The sequence below is a fragment of the Bombina bombina genome, chromosome 3, assembly GCF_027579735.1.
Source record: "Bombina bombina isolate aBomBom1 chromosome 3, aBomBom1.pri, whole genome shotgun sequence".
NCBI classification, from domain to species: Eukaryota; Metazoa; Chordata; class Amphibia; order Anura; family Bombinatoridae; genus Bombina; species Bombina bombina.
Window position 1 is genome coordinate 505,955,042 of NC_069501.1, and position 20,411 is coordinate 505,975,452.

At 40.0% G+C, this 20,411-nt stretch overlaps 1 protein-coding gene across 6 annotated transcripts in view; it reads left to right on the plus strand.

Moving 5' to 3' along the window:
* SYNRG (synergin gamma) overlaps positions 1-20,411 on the plus strand; it is a 402,787-nt gene that overhangs the window by 354,901 nt on the left and 27,475 nt on the right. For all 6 annotated transcript variants that reach the window (XM_053706889.1, XM_053706890.1, XM_053706891.1 and 3 more), the window contains one exon: positions 457-605. In XM_053706889.1, coding sequence (XP_053562864.1) covers positions 457-605 — 149 coding nt within the window. The remainder of the gene's footprint in view (positions 1-456; positions 606-20,411) is intronic.

A 20,411-nucleotide genomic window follows, 5' to 3' on the forward strand; every position in this document is an offset into this window, starting at 1 on the left:
GCTAAAACTATCAGATGCACATTACTAAAAAAACTTGCAAAATAAATATTAAAAGCGCATTATAAAGTTGTCTCACTTTGTATAAATAAAGCTTTATTCTATTTTGAATTGTCCCTCTAATTCAGTTCTCCATTATGTCAATTGTGAAACATCTGAAACGATCTTTAACCTGTTTAATATTTTCTCACAAATATTTTACCTTCTTTGCCATGTAAGGTCATATTAATATTTAATCAATATTTAATCAAACCGCATTTGCAGCAAAACGCCACACTGCAGCTATTTGCTTTATGGACTTTTAAGAAACACTATGCAAACAATATTCAAATAGGTAGTACAGGAAATGATCCCCTATATGTTACATTTCTTGTAAATCCCAAAAAAACCTCTTTATGATATTAATAAATTATATTAAATTATACGTTAATTATGAACTATTTAATCAATATTGCACAGGTGTCGTTGAGGTGTACAGAGTTACTAAGCGAGTAGAATTGGGCATAAAAGCAACAGCAGTATGTAGTGAAAAACTACAACTGCTTTTAAAGGAGATTGACAAGCTGTGGAACAACCTTATAGGATTCATGTCACTAGCTGCTCTAACGGTGAGTTTTTGGGGATTTATTTATTTTTTTAAAACAAAAAGATATTGTTTTCACTTCATTTGTAATGTCTTCCAAACTTTGGGGTCGAACACAACCCTTCAGAAAAATGTATTAAATTATTTATCTACAAAAATTCCGAAACAGTTTAATGGTGAATTTCTGTAGAAAAAAAAAATCTTTATATACGTTTTGTAAAGGATCAACGTCTCCTTTATTTATTTTTTATCAATTGCTCTATCATTCCTGCACCTTATGGTAGATTGTCATACACAATGTATATATTGCTCAGGAAAGGAATGTTTTTGCTAAAGAATATAGAATGTTTATAAGTCTTTTATAGGCCTAGAAGCATAGGTAAAAGAATGTGCCAGTTAAACAAATGTGTAAGTTATCTGATTGTTATAGTTAATGAACCATTAAATATAGTAGAACTGCATAATAAACAAGTGCATAATAAAAAAGACTATGCAATAGCACCTACTCTGAATTTCAAATCAGCGGTAATTGTGTTTGACAGTTATTTTATTCCCCATTTATTATGTGACAGCCATCGGCCGATCACAGATTAGTATACGTATGCACTATAAACTCTTGCACATGCTCAGTAGTAGCTGGTGCCTCCGTGTTAATATAAAAAGACTGTGCACAATTTGATAATGGAAGTAAATTGGGAAGTCTCTTAAAACTGCTTTTTCCATCTGAACAATCCTTAAAGAGACTTACCAATTTACAACCATTATCAAATTGTGCATAGTATTTTTATATGCATACTTTCTGAGGCACCAGCTCCTACTGAGCATGTGCAAGAGTTCAGTGTATAAATATGAGACTGTGATTGGCTGATGGCTGTCACATAATAGTCAGCATTGACTCAAGGGAGGAAAGCATAATTCTGTCACTATATAAAGCCCTGGTAAGACCTCACCTTGAGTATGGAGTGCAGTTCTGGGGCCCGATCGCAAAAAAAGATATTGCAGAACTAGAAAAAGTTCAGAGAAGGGCCACAAAGCTTATAAGGGGATTGGAGAATTTAACCTATGAGGAGAGGCTAGCCAAACTGGGTCTGTTTTCTTTAGAAAAAAGGCGCTTAAGAGATGACATGATTACTTTATATAAATATATTCAAGGCCCATATACAGAGATGGCAGAAGCGCTGTTTATTCCAAGAAAATTGTTTGTGACCAGAGGTCACAATTTAAGGTTGGAGGAAAGGAGATTTAATCTCCTGCAACAGAAACGTTTTTTCACTGTAAGAGCAATAACATTTTGGAACTCATTACCAAAGGAGGTACTGAATGCCAATACCCTAGATACATTTAAAAAATATTTGGATACATTTCTGTCTATAAACAAAATTCATGGATATGATTGCTAGTATTAAATGGGTCACCTTTTAGTGGGATTATTTAAGCTTAACTGGAGCTTTTTGTATATGTTTTAGATTTGTACAGGTTGAACTCAATGGACTGCGGTCTTTTTTCAACCTCATCTACTATTTTAATTTCCTGGAATTTAGCCAAATAAGAGGTTTGGCTAGGTTATTTGGCAGATCCAAAGATTTTAGAGTGTGCAAGTGGTCAGAGATGTCTTGCACATGCAGATATCTCTTTTGCAGAAAATAACCTAACTGCAATTGTTAAGGTTACTAATGACCTAATTACAGCAAAATCAAAATGCCACTCTTCTCTGATAGTCATTTTCATCTGTCTGCAGCCTTTGACACTGTTTACTACACTCTCTTGCTCCAAATCCCTCCAGTCCTTTGGCATCTGCGACACAGCCCTCTTGTTGTACCTGTCTACCCGGACTTTTAGTATAACCTTTTCTGGCGCATCCTCTGACCATTTACTATTATTATTATTAGTTATTTGTAGAGCGGCAACAGATAAACATAGGCATGATATGCAAGGTGACATTTAAAGGGATCAAGAGGATAGAGGGCCCTGTTGAGAGTTGCACTGTTGTAGTCAGCTCTTATGAAGTTGATCTGCAAACAGCTGGGCTCATAGACTTACATGCTAAGGGGGTTGTTACCTTGCATATTAGATCCATGTTTCATTCATGTAAGTGGCAAGAGTCCATGCGCTATTGACGTATGGGATATACATTCCTACCAGAAGGGGGCAGAGTTTCCCAAACCTCAAATGCCTATAAATACACCTCCCACTTGACTTATACCTCAGTTTTACAAACTTTGCCTCCTTAGAAGGGGGTAAAGCATGATGTGCTTGATTTCTTCTGTGAAAGGCGCTTCTAAGCATATTGAAGCCCAGTTCCTCTCTAAGTACAGTGTTTGTCTTAGCGATGTGAAGGGAATATTGCCTGACGACACCATGTTTTCGCCTATGGGAAATCTATTCTAGGGCTCTCTTTAAATTCGGTTGTGGGGATTCATCTGCTGTCTTCCTTTACAGATCGACATTATACTCCTCTACCATTACCTCTGCTGATATGTTTCAGTACTGGTTTGGCTGTCTGCTATATGTGGATGGGTGTCTTACACGGTAAGTATATACTTTTATTATATAAGACACTCTCAGCTATGGATTGGGCACTTTTTAAGTAAAGTTTTTATATATTGTTTGTATACATGCCTTGAGTCAGTAATTCAGTGCTCTTTTTTAGCGACTTTATTTGTGGCTAAATATTTGTCAAGGTTGGCAGAGTCTGTGAAACATACATGTTTTGTTTGAGCTAGTAATTTATTTATAAATTAGGATGCTAAGTATTATGTTAGCCTCATGGAGTGTTGATAATCACATTTTATGCAGCTATAATAGAAGTATCCATTAGGCTTTATTTTGGTTCATTTTGTTTTTTTGTATATACAATCAAAATTCTTACCTGCTTTTTAGAGTGATAGGTGTTTTAGAAATCCTCTTTAGCTTTGCAAGACGTGCATGTGGTGATGCTATTTATGTCATTGGGTGACTTGTCATCATGTGCCATTTCTCCAACATAGGTGTGTCCGGTCCACGGCGTCATCCTTACTTGTGGGATATTCTCTTCCCCAACAGGAAATGGCAAAGAGCCCAGCAAAGCTGGTCACATGATCCCTCCTAGGCTCCGCCTACCCCAGTCATTCTCTTTGCCGTTGTACAGGCAACATCTCCACGGAGATGGCTTAGAGTTTTTTAGTTTTAACTGTAGTTTTTATTATTCAATCAAGAGTTTGTTATTTTAAAATAGTGCTGGTATGTACTATTTACTCAGAAACAGAAAAGAGATGAAGATTTCTGTTTGTATGAGGAAAATGATTTTAGCACCGTAACTAAAATCCATGGCTGTTCCACACAGGACTGTTGAGAGCAATTAACTTCAGTTGGGGGAACAGTGTGCAGTCTCTTACTGCTTGAGGTATGACACATTCTAACAAGACGATGTAATGCTGGAAGCTGTCATTTTCCCTATGGGATCCGGTAAGCCATGTTTATTAAGATAGTAAATAAGGGCTTCACAAGGGCTTATTAAGACTGTAGACTTTTTCTGGGCTAAATCGATTCATTATTAACACATATTTAGCCTTGAGGAATCATTTATTCTGGGTATTTTGATATGATTATATCGGCAGGCACTGTTTTAGACACTTTATTCTTTAGGGGCTTTCCCTAATCATAGTCAGAGCCTCATTTTCGCGCCGGTATGGCGCACTTGTTTTTGAGACAGCATGGCATGCAGCTGCATGTGTGTGGAGCTCTGATACATAGAAAAGTCTTTCTGAAGGCATCATTTGGTATCGTATTCCCCTTTGGGCTTGGTTGGGTCTCAGCAAAGCAGATTCCAGGGACTGTAAAGGGGTTAAATATAAAAACGGCTCCGGTTCCGTTATTTTAAGGGTTAAAGCTTCCAAATTTGGTGTGCAATACTTTTAAGGCTTTAAGACACTGTGGTGAAATTTTGGTGAATTTTGAACAATTCCTTCATACTTTTTCGCAATTGCAGTAATAAAGTGTGTTTAGTTTAAAATTTAAAGTGACAGTAACGGTTTTATTTTAAAACTTTTTTTGTGCTTTGTTATCAAGTTTATGCCTGTTTAACATGTCTGAACTACCAGATAGATTGTGTTCTGACTGTGGGGAAACCAAGGTTCCTTCTCATTTAACTATATGTATTTTATGTCATAAAATTTTTTTAGTAAAAATGATGCCCAAGATGATTCCTCAAGTGAGGGGAGTAAGCATGGTACTGCATCATCCCCTCCTTCGTCTACACCAGTCTTGCCCATACAGGAGGCCCCTAGTACATCTAGTGCGCCAATACTCCTTACTATGCAACATTTAACGGCTGTAATGGATAATTCTATCAAAAACATTTTAGCCAATATGCCCACTTATCAGCGAAAGCGCGACTGCTCTGTTTTAGAAAATTCTGTAGAGCATGAGAACGCTGATGATATGGTTTCTGAAGGGCCCCTACACCAGTCTGAGGGGGCCAGGGAGGTTTTGTCTGTGGGAGAAATTTCAGATTCAGGAAACATTTCTCAACAAGCTGAACCTGATGTGATTACTTTTAAATTTAAGTTGGAACATCTCCGCGCTCTGCTTAAGGAGGTGTTATCCAATTTGAATGATTGTGATTATCTGGTCATTCCAGAACCACTATGTAAAATGGAAAAGTTCTTAGAGGCCCCGGGGCCCCCCGAAGCTTTTCCTATATCCAAGCGGGTGGCGTACATTGTTAGTAAAGAATGGGACAGGCCCGGTATACCTTTAGTACCTCCCCCCATATTTATAAAATTGTTTTCCTATAGTCGACCCCAGAAAGGACTGATGGCAGACAGTCCCCAAGGTCGAGGGGGCGGTTTCTACTCTACACAAGCGCGCCACTATACCCATAGAAGATAGTTGTGCTTTCCAAGATCCTATGGATAAAAAATTAGAAGGTCTGCTAAAAAAGATGTTTGTTCAGCAAGGTTCCCTTCTACAACCAATTGCATGCATTGTCCCTGTCACTGCAGCCGCGTGTTTCTAGTTTGATGAGCTAGGAAAGGCGATTATTAGTAATTCTTCTTCTTATGAGGAGATTATGGACAGAATTCGTGCTCTTAAATTGGCTAATTCTTTCACCCTAGACGCCACCTTGCAATTGGCTAGGTTAGCGGCGAAAAAATTCTGGGTTTGCTATTGTGGCGCAGAGCGCTTTGGTTAAAATCTTGGGCAGCGGATGCGTCTTCCAAGAACAAATTGCTTGACATTCCTTTCAAGGGGAAAACACTCTTTGGCCCTGACTTGAAAGAGATTATCTCTGATATCACTGGGGGCAAGGGCCACGCCCTTCCTCAGGATAGGTCTTTTCAAGACCAAAAATAAACCTAAGTTTCGTCCCTTTCGCAGAAACGGATCAGCCCCAAGGGCTACGTCCTCTAAGCAGGAAGGTAATAGAAACCTGCCACTGCTACCAAGACAGCATGAAATGCGGGCCCCCGATCCGGGACCGGATCTGGTGGGGGGCAGACTCTCTCTCTTCGCTCAGGCTTGGGCAAGAGATGTTCTGGATCCTTGGGCGCTAGAAATAGTCTCCCAAGGTTATTCTCTGGAGTTCAAGGGGCTTCCTCCAAGGGGGAGGTTCCACAGGTCTCAGTTGTCTTCGGACCACATAAGAAGACAGGCATTCTTACATTGGGTAGAAGACCTGCTAAAAATGGGAGTGATTCATCCTGTTCCATTAGGAGAACAAGGGATGGGGTTCTACTCCAATCTGTTCATAGTTCCCAAAAAAGAGGGAACGTTCAGACCAATCTTAGATCTCAAGATCTTGAACAAGTTTCTCAAGGTTCCATCGTTCAAGATGGAAACCATTCGAACACTTCTTCCTTCCATCCAGGAAGGTCAATTCATGACCAAGGTGGATTTCAAGGATGCGTATCTACATATTCCTATCCACAAGGAACATCATCGGTTCCTAAGGTTTGCATTCCTGGACAAGCATTTCCAGTTCGTGGCGTTTTCTTTCGGATTAGCCACTGCTCCTAGGATTTTCTCATAGGTACTAGGGTCCCTTCTGGCGGTGCTAAGACCAAGGGGCATTGCTGTAGTACCTTACTTGGACGACATTCTGATTCGAGCGTCGTCCCTTCCTCAAGTAAAGGCTCACACGGACATTGTCCTGGCCTTTCTCAGATCTCACGGATGGAAAGTGAACGTGGAAAAGAGTTCTCTATCTCCGTCAACGAGGGTTCCCTTCTTGGGAACTATAATAGACTCCTTAGAAATGAGGATTTTTCTGACAGAAGCCAGAAAAACAAAACTTCTAGACTCTTGTCGGATACTTCATTCCGTTCCTCTTCCTTCCATAGCGCAGTGCATGGAAGTGATAGGTTTGATGGTAGCGGCAATGGACATAGTTCCTTTTGTGCGCATTCATCTAAGACTATTACAACTGTTCATGCTCAGTCAGTGGAATGGGAACTATTCAGACTTGTCTCCGAAGATACAAGTAAATCAGAGGACCAGAGACTCATTCCGTTGGTGGCTGTCCCTGGACAACCTGTCACAAGGGATGACCTTCCGCAGACCAGAGTGGGTCATTGTCACGACCGACGCCAGTCTGATGGGCTGGGGCGCGGTCTGGGGATCCCTGAAAGCTCAGGGTCTTTGGTCTCGGGTAGAATCTCTTCTACCGATAAATATTCTGGAACTGAGAGCGATATTCAATGCTCTCAAAGCTTGGCCTCAGCTAGCGAGGGCCAAGTTCATACATCAACCATCAGGGGGGAACAAGGAGTTCCCTAGCGATGGAAGAAGTGACCAAAATCATTCTATGGGCGGAGTCTCACTCCTGCCACCTGTCTGCTATCCACATCCCAGGAGTGGAAAATTGGGAAGCGGATTTTCTGAGTCGTCAGACATTGCATCCGGGGGAGTGGGAACTCCATCCGGAAATCTTTGCCCAAGTCACTCAACCGTGGGGCATTCCAGACATGGATCTGATGGCCTCTCGTCAGAACTTCAGAGTTCCTTACTACGGGTACAGATCCAGGGATCCCAAGGCGGCTCTAGTGGATGCACTAGTAGCACCTTGGACCTTCAAACTAGCTTATGTGTTCCCGCCGTTTCCTCTCATCCCCAGGCTGGTAGCCAGGATCATCAGGAGAGGGCGTCGGTGATTTTGATAGCTCCTGCGTGGCCACGCAGGACTTGGTATGCAGATCTGGTGAATATGTCATCGGCTCCACCATGGAAGCTACCTTGGAGACGAGACCTTCTTGTTCTAGGTCCGTTCGACCCACTCCAGCTGACTGCTTGGAGATTGAACGCTTGCTCTTATCAAAGCGAGGGTTCTCAGATTCTGTTATTAATACTCTTGTTCAGGCCTGAAAGCCTGTAACCAGAAAAATTACCACATAATTTGGTATATCTGTTGGTGTGAATCTGCAGGATTCCCTTGGGACAAGGTTAAGATTCCTAAGAGTCTATCCTTCCTTCGAGAAGGATTGGAAAAAGGATTATCTGCAAGTTCCTTGATGGGACAGATTTCTGCCTTGTCTGTGTTACTTCACAAAAAGCTGGCAGCTGTGCCAGATGTTCTAGCCTTTGTTCAGGCTCTGGTTAGAATCAAGCCTGTTTACAAAATTTTGACTCCTCCTTGGAGTCTCAACCTAGTTCTTTCAGTTCTTCAGGGGGTTCCGTTTGAACCCTTACATTCCGTTGATATTAAGTTATTATCTTGGAAAGTTTTGTTTTTGGTTGCAATTTCTTCTGCTAGAAGAGTTTCAGAATTATCTGCTCTGCAGTGTTCTTCTCCTTATCTGGTGTTCCATGCAGATAAGGTGGTTTTGCGTACTAAACCTGGGTTTCTTCCAAAAGTTGTTTCTAACAAAAACATTAACCAGGAGATAGTTGTGCCTTCTTTGTGTCCTAATCCAGTTTCAAAGAAGGAACGTTTGTTGCACAACTTGGATGTAGTTCGTGCTCTCAAATTTTACTTAGCAGCTACTAAGGATTTCAGACAAACTTTGTCTTTGTTTGTTGTTTATTCTGGTAAACGGAGAGGTCAAAAAGCAACTTCTACCTCTCTCTCCTTCTGGATTAAAAGCATTATCCGATTGGCTTATGAGACTGCCGGACGGCAGCCTCCTGAAAGAATCACAGCTCACTCCACTAGGGCTGTGGCTTCCACATGGGCCTTCAAGAACGAGGCTTCTGTTGATCAGATATGTAAGGCAGCGACTTGGTCTTCACTGCACACTTTTTCTAAATTTTACAAATTTGATACTTTTGCTTCTTCTGAGGCTATTTTTGGGAGAAAGGTTTTGCAAGCCGTGGTGCCTTCCATTTAGGTGACCTGATTTGCTCCCTCCCTTCATCCGTGTCCTAAAGCTTTGGTATTGGTTCCCACAAGTAAGGATGACGCCGTGGACCGGACACACCTATGTTGGAGAAAACAGAATTTATGTTTACCTGATAAATTACTTTCTCCAACGGTGTGTCCGGTCCACGGCCCGCCCTGGTTTTTTAATCAGGTCTGATGATTTATTTTCTTTAACTACAGTCACCACGGTAACATATGGTTTCTCCTATGCAAATATTCCTCCTTAACGTCGGTCGAATGACTGGGGTAGGCGGAGCCTAGGAGGGATCATGTGACCAGCTTTGCTGGGCTCTTTGCCATTTCCTGTTGGGGAAGAGAATATCCCACAAGTAAGGATGACGCCGTGGACCGGACACACCGTTGGAGAAAGTAATTTATCAGGTAAACATAAATTCTGTTTTTTTTGGCGACCAAATTTTTGCCCGACAAAATTTTTCCAGACAAAATTGCCGTTGTAAGCTCCGTTCCAAGCTCATTCAGTGTTCTCAGTAAACACTTGGAGAGCTTTCATGCAGCATTTTATGAATCAGTTTTCTTTTTTATAATATTTTTCGCTCTGTTTCCGATTCTCTCAAGCCTGTTACATATATATCATATATAGGAGCATTGATATAAATTTGCAGAATTAATTTATTTTTATTTTTTTCTTATTTAGTTTTTTTGCAATTATGTCTTAAACTGAACCTGCCTCTGATGTTACCATAGGATTTGAGCTGCCTAAACAGATATTTAACAAAGCTAAGTATAAATGTTTGTAATTAAGCTGATCTAAATTATTCAGCTCTATTATGTGGTTCTTGTTTAACAAATTGTTAAATATATCTGAGTACAAATACACACAGTCTAAATGTACATAGCATTACTGCAGAAATGTAAGATTTTATTGCTACAGCTATAGAGAAGGCAATGACTGCTATTTTGCCTTCAAATAAATGTAAAAGGTTTTTGCAACATTTTCCTAAACTTAGTGAATTAAGTTCTGACCTTCAGCATACTGACGTATCCTCTACTGTTGGGGTCTCCTCTGATTCAGAGGATGCCACGTCAGAGACTGCTATAGACAGATCTTCTTTTTTTATTTAAGTTAGAATATATTCGTTCTGTTTTGTTTACTTTGGGTATTGAGGAGCCTAAATCTCCTGATGATGATAAAGCTAGTAATTGTCTAAATTCTGTATTCAAGACTAATGTTATTACTCCTGAAGTATTTCCTATTTCTGACGCTATCTCTAATGTGATTGCTAAAGAATGGTCTAAGCCAGCTACCTCTTTTTACCCTTCTTCTAGGTTTAAGAAATTGTATCCTTTACCTGTAGTCAAGGATCCTTTAGATAGGAAGCTTGCATCTTATCCAAGAAGGGCATATTTACATTCTGGCTATATTCTTAGACCTGTTATATATATGGCTGATGTTGTTGCTGCTTCTACTTTTTGGTTGGACAGTTTAGCACAGCAGTTGTCTTCAGATTCTGAATGATCTAACATTATTGTTTAACTTCAACTTGCAAATTATTTTATTTGTGATGCTATATTTGACGTTGGGAAGATCAACTGTCAAATCCATGTCTTAAGCCATTCTAACTAGAAGAGCGTTATGGCTTAAATCTTGGAATGCTGACATGGTGTATAAAACTAGATTATTATCTCTCTCTTTTCAAGGTAAAAATCTTTTTGGTTCACAATTGGATTCTATTATCTCCACTGTTACTGGGGGTAAGAGAGTTTTATTTCATGTAATTAGCAAGAGTCCATGAGCTAGTGACGTATGGGATATACATTCCTACCAAGAGGGGCAAAGTTTCCCAAACCTCAAAATGCCTATAAATACACCCCTCACCACACCCACAAATCAGTTTTACAAACTTTGCCTCCCATGGAGGTGGTGAAGTAAGTTTGTGCTAGATTCTACGTTGATATGCGCTTCGCAGCAGGCTGGAGCCCGGTTTTCCTCTCAGTGTTGCAGTGAATGTCAGAGGGATGTGAAGAGAGTATTGCCTATTTGAATTCAATGGTCTCCTTTTACGGGATCTATTTCATAGGTTCTCTGTTATCGGTCGTAGAGATTCATCTCTTACCTCCCTTTTCAGATCGACGATATACTCTTATATACCATTACCTCTACTGATTCTCGTTTCAGTACTGGTTTGGCTTTCTTCTACATGTAGATGAGTGTCCTGGGGTAAGTAAGCCTTATTTTTTGTGACACTCTAAGCTATGGTTGGGCACTTTTATATAAAGTTCTAAATATATGTGTTTAAACATTTATTTGCCTTGATTCAGGATGTTCAATATTCCTTATTTCAGACAGTCAGTTTCATTATTTGGGATAATGCATATGAATTAAAACATTTTTTCTTACCTTAAAAATTGACTTTTTTCCCTGTGGGCTGTTAGGCTCGCGGGGGCTGAAAATGCTTCATTTTATTGCGTCATTCATGGCGCAGACTTTTTTGGCGCAAAAAATTTTCCTTGTCATTTCCGACTTTTTTGGCGCAAAAAATTTTCCTTGTCATGTCGGCGTTACCGGATGTGGCGTCATTCTTGGCGCCCAAAGCATTTGGGCGCCAATAATGTGGGCGGCTTTTTTGGCTTTTTTGGCACCTTTTTTCTCACATTATTTGTCTCATTTTTCATTTGCTTCTGGTTGCTAGAGGCTTGTTCATTGGCATTTTTTCCCATTCCTGAAACTGCCTTTTAAGGAATTTGATAGATTTTGCTTTATATGTTGTTTTTTCTCTTACATATTGCAAGATGTCTCAGATTGACCCTGGATCAGAAGCTACTTCTGGAAAAACGCTGCCTGATGCTGGTTCCACCAAAGTTAAGTGTATCTGCTGTAAACTTGTGGTATCTGTCCCTCCGGCTGTAGTTTGTGATGAATGTCATGATAAGCTTGCTAATGCAGATAGTATTTCCATTAGTAATATACCATTACCTGTTGCTGTTCCATCAACATCTAATACTCAGGATGTTCCTGTTAATATAAGAGATTTTGTTTCTAAATCTATTAGGAAGGCTATGTCTGTTATTACTCCTTCCAGTAAACGTAAAAGGTCTTTTAAAACTTCTCATTTTTCAGATGAATTTTTAAATGAACATCATCATTCTGATTTGTCTGTTTCTGATGATGATTTTTCTGGTTCAGAGGATTCTGTCTCAGATATTGACACTGATAAATCTTCATATTTATTTAAAATGGAATTTATTCGTTCTTTACTTAAAGAAGTTTTAATCCATTAGAGATGGAGGAATCTAGTCCTCTTGATACTAAATCTACTAAGCATTTAAATTCGGTTTTTAAACCTCCTACAGTTATTCCGGAAGTTTTTCCTGTCCCTGATGCTATTTCTGAAGTAATTTCTAGGGAATGGAATAATCTGGGTAATTCATTTACTCCTTCTAAAAGGTTTAAGAAATTGTATCCTGTGCCATCTGACAGATTAGAGTTTTGGGCCAAAATCCCTAAAGTTGATGGGGCTATCTCTACTCTCGCTAAACGTACTACTATTCCTACGGCAGATAGTACTTCCTTTAGATAGGAAAATTGATTCCTTTCTAAGGAAAGCTTATGTTCAGGTAATCTTCTTAGGCCTGCTATTTCTTTGGCTGATGTTGCAGCAGCTTCCACTTTTTGGTTGGAGGCTTTGTCACAACAAGTGTCAGATCATAATACTCATAGCTTTGTTAAACTTCTTCAACATGCTAATAACTTTATTTCGGATGCCATCTTTGATATCATTAGAGTTGATGTCAGGTATATGTCTTTAGCTATTTTAGCTAGAAGAGCTTTATGGCTTAAAACTTGGAATGCAGATATGTCTTCTAAGTCAACTTTGCTTTCCCTTTCTTTTCAGGGTAATAAATTGTTTGGTTCCCAGTTGGATTCTATTATTTCAACTGTTACTGGGGGGAAAGGAACTTTTTTAAATCAGGATAAAAAATCTAAAGGTAAATATAGGGCTGCTAATCGTTTTCGTTCCTTTCATCAGAATAAGGAACAGAAGCCTGATCCTTCCCCTAAAGGAACAGTTTCTTTTTGGAAACCTTCTCCAGTCTGGAATAAATCCAAGCCTTTTAGAAAGCAAAAGCCAGCTCCCAAGTCCACATGAAGGTGCGGCCCTCATTCCAGCACAGCTGGTAGGGGGCAGATTACGATTTTTCAAAGAAATTTGGATCAATTCGATTCACAGTCTTTGGATTCAGAACATTGTTTCACAAGGGTACAGAATAGGTTTCAAGGTAAGCCCTCCTGCAAGAAGATTTTTTCTTTCTCGCATTCCAATAAATCCAGTGAAGGCTCAAGCATTTCTGAAATGTGTTTCAGATCTAGAGTTGGCTGGAGTAATTGTGCCAGTTCCAGTTCTGGAACAGGGTCTGGGGTTTTACTCCAATCTATTCATTGTACCCAAGAAGGAGAATTCCTTCAGACCAGTTCTGGATTTAAAAATATTGAATCGTTATGTAAGGATACCAACATTCATAATGGTAACTATAAGGACTATTCTGCCTTTTGTTCAGCAAGGGCATTATATGTCCACAATAGATTTACAGGATGCATATCTGCATATTCCGAGTTATCCAGATCATTATCAGTTTCTGAGATTCTCTTTTCTAGACAAGCATTACCAATTTGTGGCTCTGCCGTTCGGCCTAGCAACAGCTCCAAGGATTTTTTCAAAGGTTCTCGGTGCCCTGCTATCTGTAATCAGAGAACAGGGTATTGTGGTATTTCCTTATTTGGACGATATCTTGGTACTTGCTCAATCTTCACATTTAGCAGAATTTCATACGAATTGACTTGTGTCATTTCTTCAAGAACATGGTTGGAGGATCAATTTACCAAAGAGTTCATTGATTCCTCAGACAAGGGTAACCTTTTTAGGTTTCCAAATAGATTCAGTGTCCATGACTTTGTCTCTGACGGACAAAAGACGTCTGAAATTGGTTTCAGCTTGTCGAAACCTTCAGTCTCAATCATTCCCTTCGGTAGCCTTATGCATGGAAATTCTAGGTCTTATGACTGCTGCATCGGACGCGATCCCCTTTGCTCGTTTTCACATGCGACCTCTTCAGCTTTGTATGCTGAACCAGTGGTGCAGGGATTATACAAAGATATCACAGTTAATATCTTTAAAACCGATTGTACGACACTCTCTGACGTGGTGGACAGATCACCATCGTTTAGTTCAAGGGGCTTCTTTTGTTCTTCCAACCTGGACTGTGATCTCAACAGATTCGAGTCTGACAGGTTGGGGAGCTGTATGGGGGTCTCTGACAGCGCAGGGGGTTTGGGAATCTCGGGAGGCAAGATTACCCATCAACATTTTGGAACTCCGTGCGATTTTCAGAGCTCTTCAGTCGTGGCCTCTTCTGAAGAGAGAATCGTTCATTTGTTTTCAGACGGACAATGTCACAACCGTGGCATATGTCAATCATCAAGGGGGGACTCACAGTCCTCTGGCTATGAAAGAAGTATCTCGGATACTTGCTTGGGCGGAATCCAGCTCCTGTCTAATTTCTGCGGTTCACATCCCAGGTGTAGACAATTGGGAAGCGGATTATCTCAGTCGCCAGACGTTACATCCGGGCGAATGGTCTCTTCACCCAGAGGTGTTTCTTCAGATTGTTCAAATCTGGGGTCTTCCAGAAATAGTTCTGATGGCTTCTCATCTAAACAAGACACTTCCCAGGTATCTGTCCAGATCCAGGGATCCTCAGGCGGAGGCAGTGGATGCGTTGTCACTTCCTTGGAAGTATCATCCTGCTTATATCTTTCCGCCTCTGGTTCTTCTTCCAAGAGTGATCTCCAAGATTCTAAAAGAGCATTAGTTTGTTCTGCTGGTGGATCCAGCATGGCCTCACAGGTTTTGGTATGCGGATCTTGTTCGGATGGCTACTTGCCAACCTTGGACTCTTCCGTTAAGACCAGACCTTCTATCTCAAGGCCCTTTTTTCCATCAGGATCTCAAATCATTAAATTTGAAGGTATGGAGATTGAACGCTTGATTCTCAGTCATAGAGGTTTCTCTGACTCCGTAATTAATACTATGTTACAGGCTCGTAAATCTATGTCTAGGAAGATATATTATCGAGTCTGGAAGACTTACATTTCTTGGTGCTCTTCTCATCATTTTTCCTGGCATTCTTTTAGAATTCCTAGAATTTTACAATTTCTTCAGGATGGTCTGGATAAAGGTTTGTCTGCAAGTTCTTTGAAAGGACAAATTTCTGCTCTTTCTGTGTTGTTTCACAGAAAGATTGCTAATCTTCCTGAAATTCATTGTTTTGTACAGGCTTTAGTTCGTATAAAACCTGTCATTAAGTCAATCTCTCCTCCTTGGAGTTTGAATTTGGTTCTGGGGGCTTTACAAGCTCCTCCGTTTGAACCTATGCATTCTCTGGACATTAAATTACTTTCTTGGAAAGTTCTGTTCCTTTTGGCCATCTCTTCTGCTAGAAGAGTTTCAGAGTTATCTGCTCTTTCTTGTGAATCTCCTTTTCTGATTTTTCATCAGGATAAGGCGGTGTTGCGAACTTCATTTAAATTTTTACCTAAAGTTGTGAACTCTAACAACATTAGTAGAGAAATTGTGGTTCCTTCATTGTGTCCTAATCCTAAGAATTCTAAGGAAAGATCGTTGCATTCTTTGGATGTAGTTAGAGCTTTGACATATTATGTTGAAGCTATTAAAGATTTCCGAAAGACTTCTAGTCTATTTGTTATCTTTTCCGGTTCCAGGAAAGGTCAGAAGGCCTCTGCCATTTCTTTGGCATCTTGGTTAAAATCTTTGATTCATCATGCTTATGTCGAGTGGGGGAAAACTCCGCCTCAAAGGATTACAGCTCATTCTACTAGGTCAGTTTCTACTTCCTGGGCGTTTAGGAATGAAGCTTCGGTTGATCAGATTTGCAAAGCAGCCACTTGGTCTTCTTTGCATACTTTTACTAAATTCTACCATTTTGATGTGTTTTCTTCTTCTGAAGCAGTTTTTGGTAGAAAAGTACTTCAGGCAGCTGTTTCAGTTTGATTCTTCTGCTTATAATTTCAGTTTTTTTCATTATAAGATTTAAACTTTATTTTGGGGTGTGGATTATTTTTTCAGCGGAATTGGCTGTCTTTATTTTATCCCTCCCTCTCTAGTGACTCTTGCGTGGAAGTTCCACATCTTGGGTATTTATTATCCCATACGTCACTAGCTCATGGACTCTTGCTAATTACATGAAAGAAAACATAATTTATGTAAGAACTTACCTGATAAATTAATTTCTTTCATATTAGCAAGAGTCCATGAGGCCCACCCTTTTTGTGGTGGTTATGATTTTTTTGTATAAAGCACAATTATTCCAATTCCTTATTTATTTATTTTTTATGCTTTCGCACTTTTTTCTTATCACCCTACTTCTTGGCTATTCGTTAAACTGATTTGTGGGTGTGGTGAGGGGTGTATTTATAGGCATTTTGAGGTTTGGGAAACTTTGCCCCTCCTGGTAGGAATGTATATCCCATACGTCACTAGCTCATGGACTCTTGCTAATATGAAAGAAATGAATTTATCAGGTAAGTTCTTACATAAATTATGTTTTTCTGCCCCAAGACAAGAAATCTAAGGGTAAATTTAAAGCTCCCAATCGTTTTCGTTCCTTTCGTCAGAATAGAGAACAGAAAACCACTCCTTCCCCTAATGCCTCTGGCTCTAATTGGAGGCAATCTCCTAATTGGAATAAATCCAAGCCTTAGAAGAAACCAAATCCTGCCCCTAAACATATATGAAGGTGCGGCCCTCAAGCCAGTTCTTCTGGTAGGGGGCAGACTAAAGCTATTTCAAAGAGTTTGGACAGACTCTCCAAAATCAGTGGATTCAGAATATAATTTCTTGGGGTGTCAAATAGGATTCAAAATAAGACTTTTTTTGGGAAGGTTCTTTCTTACCCATGTAACAAAAAACCCAGTAAAAGCTCAAGTCTTTCTGAAATGTGTTTCAGATCTAGAACTTTAAGGGGTAATTTTTCCCAGTTCCACAGCAGGAACAAGGATTGGGGTTTATATTCAAATCTATTCATTGTACCTATGAAGGAAAATTCTTTCAGACCTATTTTGGATCTGAAAACTTTAAATGGATTTGTAAGAGTCCTAACTTTCAAGATGGTGACTATAAGGACTATTCTGCCTTTTGTTCAGCAAGGTCACTTCATGTCCACAATAGACTTACAGGACGCTTACTTTCACTTTCCGATTCATCCAGATCACTATCGTTTTCTGAGATTCTCTTTTCTAAACAAGCATTACCAATTTGTCGCTCTTCCGTTTGGCCTTGCAAAAGCACCAAAAATATTCTTAATAGTTTTAGGTGCCCTTCTATTTATAATCAGAGAGCAGGGTATTGCGGTGTTTCCTTATTTGGACGATATCTTGGTACTAGCTCAATAGATTTCCAGATTGATTCAGTGTCCATGACTCTATCCCTAACAGAAAAGAGACATTTGAGATTGGTTTTAGCTTGTCTAAACCTTTAGTCTCTTATCATTCACTTCAGTGGCTATGTGCATGGAAGTTTTAGGTCTCATTATTGCAGCATCAGACGTGATCCTTTTTGCTTGTTTTCATATGAGACCTCTACAGTTTTGCATGTGGCACCAATGGTGCAGGGATTATACTTGGTTATCACAACTGATATACCTAAATCCCAACTCTCCACTCTCTCTGACTTGGTGGTTATACCATCACCTTATTGTTTAAGGGGCCTCCTTTGTTTGTCCTACCTGGACTGTGATCACAACAGATGCATGTCTCTCAGGTTGGGGAGCTTTTTGGGGGTCTCTGACAGCACAAGAAGTTTGGAATCCTCTAGAGGCGAGGTTACCAATATATATCTTAGAACTCCTTGCTATTTTCAGAGCTCTTCAGGCTTGGCCTCTATTAAAGAGAGAATCATATATTTGGTTTCAACCAGACAATGTCACAACAGTGGCATATGTAAATCATCAAGGGGGGACTTGCAGTCCCCTAGCAATAAAAAAAAGTATCTCTAATACTTTCTTGGGTGGAATCCAATTCTTGTCTAATCACTGCGATTCATATACCAGGTGTAGACAATTTGGAAGCAGATTATCTCAGTCGTCAGATTCTACATCCGTGGAGTGGTCTCTCCATCCAGATGTGTTCTATCAGATTGTGCAGATGTGGGGTCCTCCAGACATAGATCTGATGGTTTCTCGTCTAAACAAGAAACTTCCCAGATACCTCTCCAGGTCCAGGGATCCTCAGGCAGAAATGATGAATGCTCTAGCAGTTCCATGGTTTTACCAACCTGCTTACATTTTTCACCTCTGGGAGTGATCTCAAAGATCATAATGGAACAATCTTATGTGTTTCTGATAGCACTAGCATGGCCTCACAGGTTCTGGTATGCGGACCTTGTCCAAATGTACAGTTCCAGCCTTGGTCACTTCCTATAAGACCAGACCTTCTGTCTCAAGGCCCAGTTTTCCATCAGGATCTCAAATCTCTAAATTTAGAGGCATGGAACTTGAATTCTTAGTTCTTAGTCATAGACGTTTCTCTGACTCAGTAATTATCACTATGATACAGGCTTGTAAGTCTATTTCATGTAATATTTATCATAGAGTTTGGAAAACCTATACTGTATTTCTTGGTGTTCCACTCATGATTATTCTTGGCATTCATTTAGAATTCCTATGATTTTACAGTTTATTCAGGATGGTTTGGATAAGGGTTTGTCTGCAAATACTTTGAAAGGACAAATCTCTGCTCTTTTTGTCTTATTTCATAGAAAGATTGCTAAGCTTCCTGATATTCACTGTTTCGTTCAGGCTTTGATTCATACAGTGGGGCAAAAAAGTATTTAGTCAGCCACCAATTGTGCAAGTTCTCCCACTTAAAGGGACAGTCTAGGCCAAAATAAACTTTCATGAATCAGATAGAGCATGTCATTTTAAACAATTTTCCAATTTACTTTTATCACCAATTTTGCTTTGTTCTCTTGGTATTCTTAGTTGAAAGCTTAACCTAGGAGGTTCATATGCTAATTTCTTAGACTATGAGGCCACCTCTTTTCAGAATGCATTTTAACAGTTTTTCACCACTAGAGGGTGTTAGTTCACGTATTTCATATAGATAACACTGTGCTCGTGCACGTGAAGTTATCTGGGAGCAAGCACTGATTGGCTAGACTGCAAGTCTGTCAAAAGAACTGAAATAAAGGGGCAGTTTGCAGAGGCTTAGATACAAGATAATCACAGAGGTTAAAAGTATATTATTATAACTGTTTTGTTTATGCAAAACTGGGGAATGGGTAATAAAGGGATTATCTATCTTTTAAAACAATACAAATTCTGGTGTAGACTGTCCCTTTAAGAAGATGAGAGAGGCCTGTAATTTTCATCATAGGTATACCTAAACTATGAGAGACAAAATGTGGAAACAAATCCAGACAATCACATTGTCTGATTTGGAAAGAATGTATTTGCCAATTATGGTGGAAAATAAGTATTTGGTCAATATCAAAAGTTCATCTCAATACTTTGTTATATATCATTTGTTGGCAATTACAGAGGTCAAACATTTTCTGTAAGTCTTCACAAGGTTGTCACACACTGTTGCTGGTATGTTGGCCTATTCCTGCATGCAGATCTCCTCTAGAGCAGTGATGTTTTGGGGCTGTCGCTGGGCAACACAGACTTTCAACTCCCTCCAAAGGTTTTCTATGGGGTTGAGTTCTGGAGACTGGCTAGGCCACTCCAGGACCTTGAAATGCTTCTTACGAAACCACTCCTTCGTTGCCCGGGTGGTGTGTTTGGGATCATTGTCATGCTGAAAGACCCAGCCACGTTTCATCTTCAATGCCCTTGCTGATGAAAGGAGGTTTGCACTCAAATTCTCACGATACATGGCCCCATTCATTCTTTCATGTACACGGATCAGTTGTCCTGTTCCCTTTGCAGAGAAACAGCCCCAAAGCATGATGTTGCCACCCCCATGCTTCACAGTAGGTATGGTGTTCTTTGGTTGCAACTCAGCATTCTCTCTCCTCCAAACACGACGAGTTGTGTTTCTACCAAACAGTTCTACTTTGGTTTCATCTGACCATATGACATTCTCCCAATTCACTTCTGGATCATCCAAATGCTCTATAGCATACTTCAGACGACCCGGACATGTACTGGCTTAAGCAGGGGGACACGTCTGGCACTGCAGGATCTGAGTCCCTGGCGGCGTAGTGTGTTACTGATGGTAGCCTTTGTTATGTTGTTCCCAGCTCTCTGCAGGTCATTCACTAGGTCCCCCCATTTGGTTCTGGGATGTTTGCTCACCGTTCTTGTGGTCATTTTGACCCCACGGGGTGAGATCTTGCGTGGAGCCCCAGATCGAGGGAGATTATCAGTGGTCTTGTATGTCTTCCATTTTCTAATTATTGCTCCCACAGTTGATTTCTTCACACCAACCTGCTTGCCTATTGCAGATTCAGTCTTCCCAGC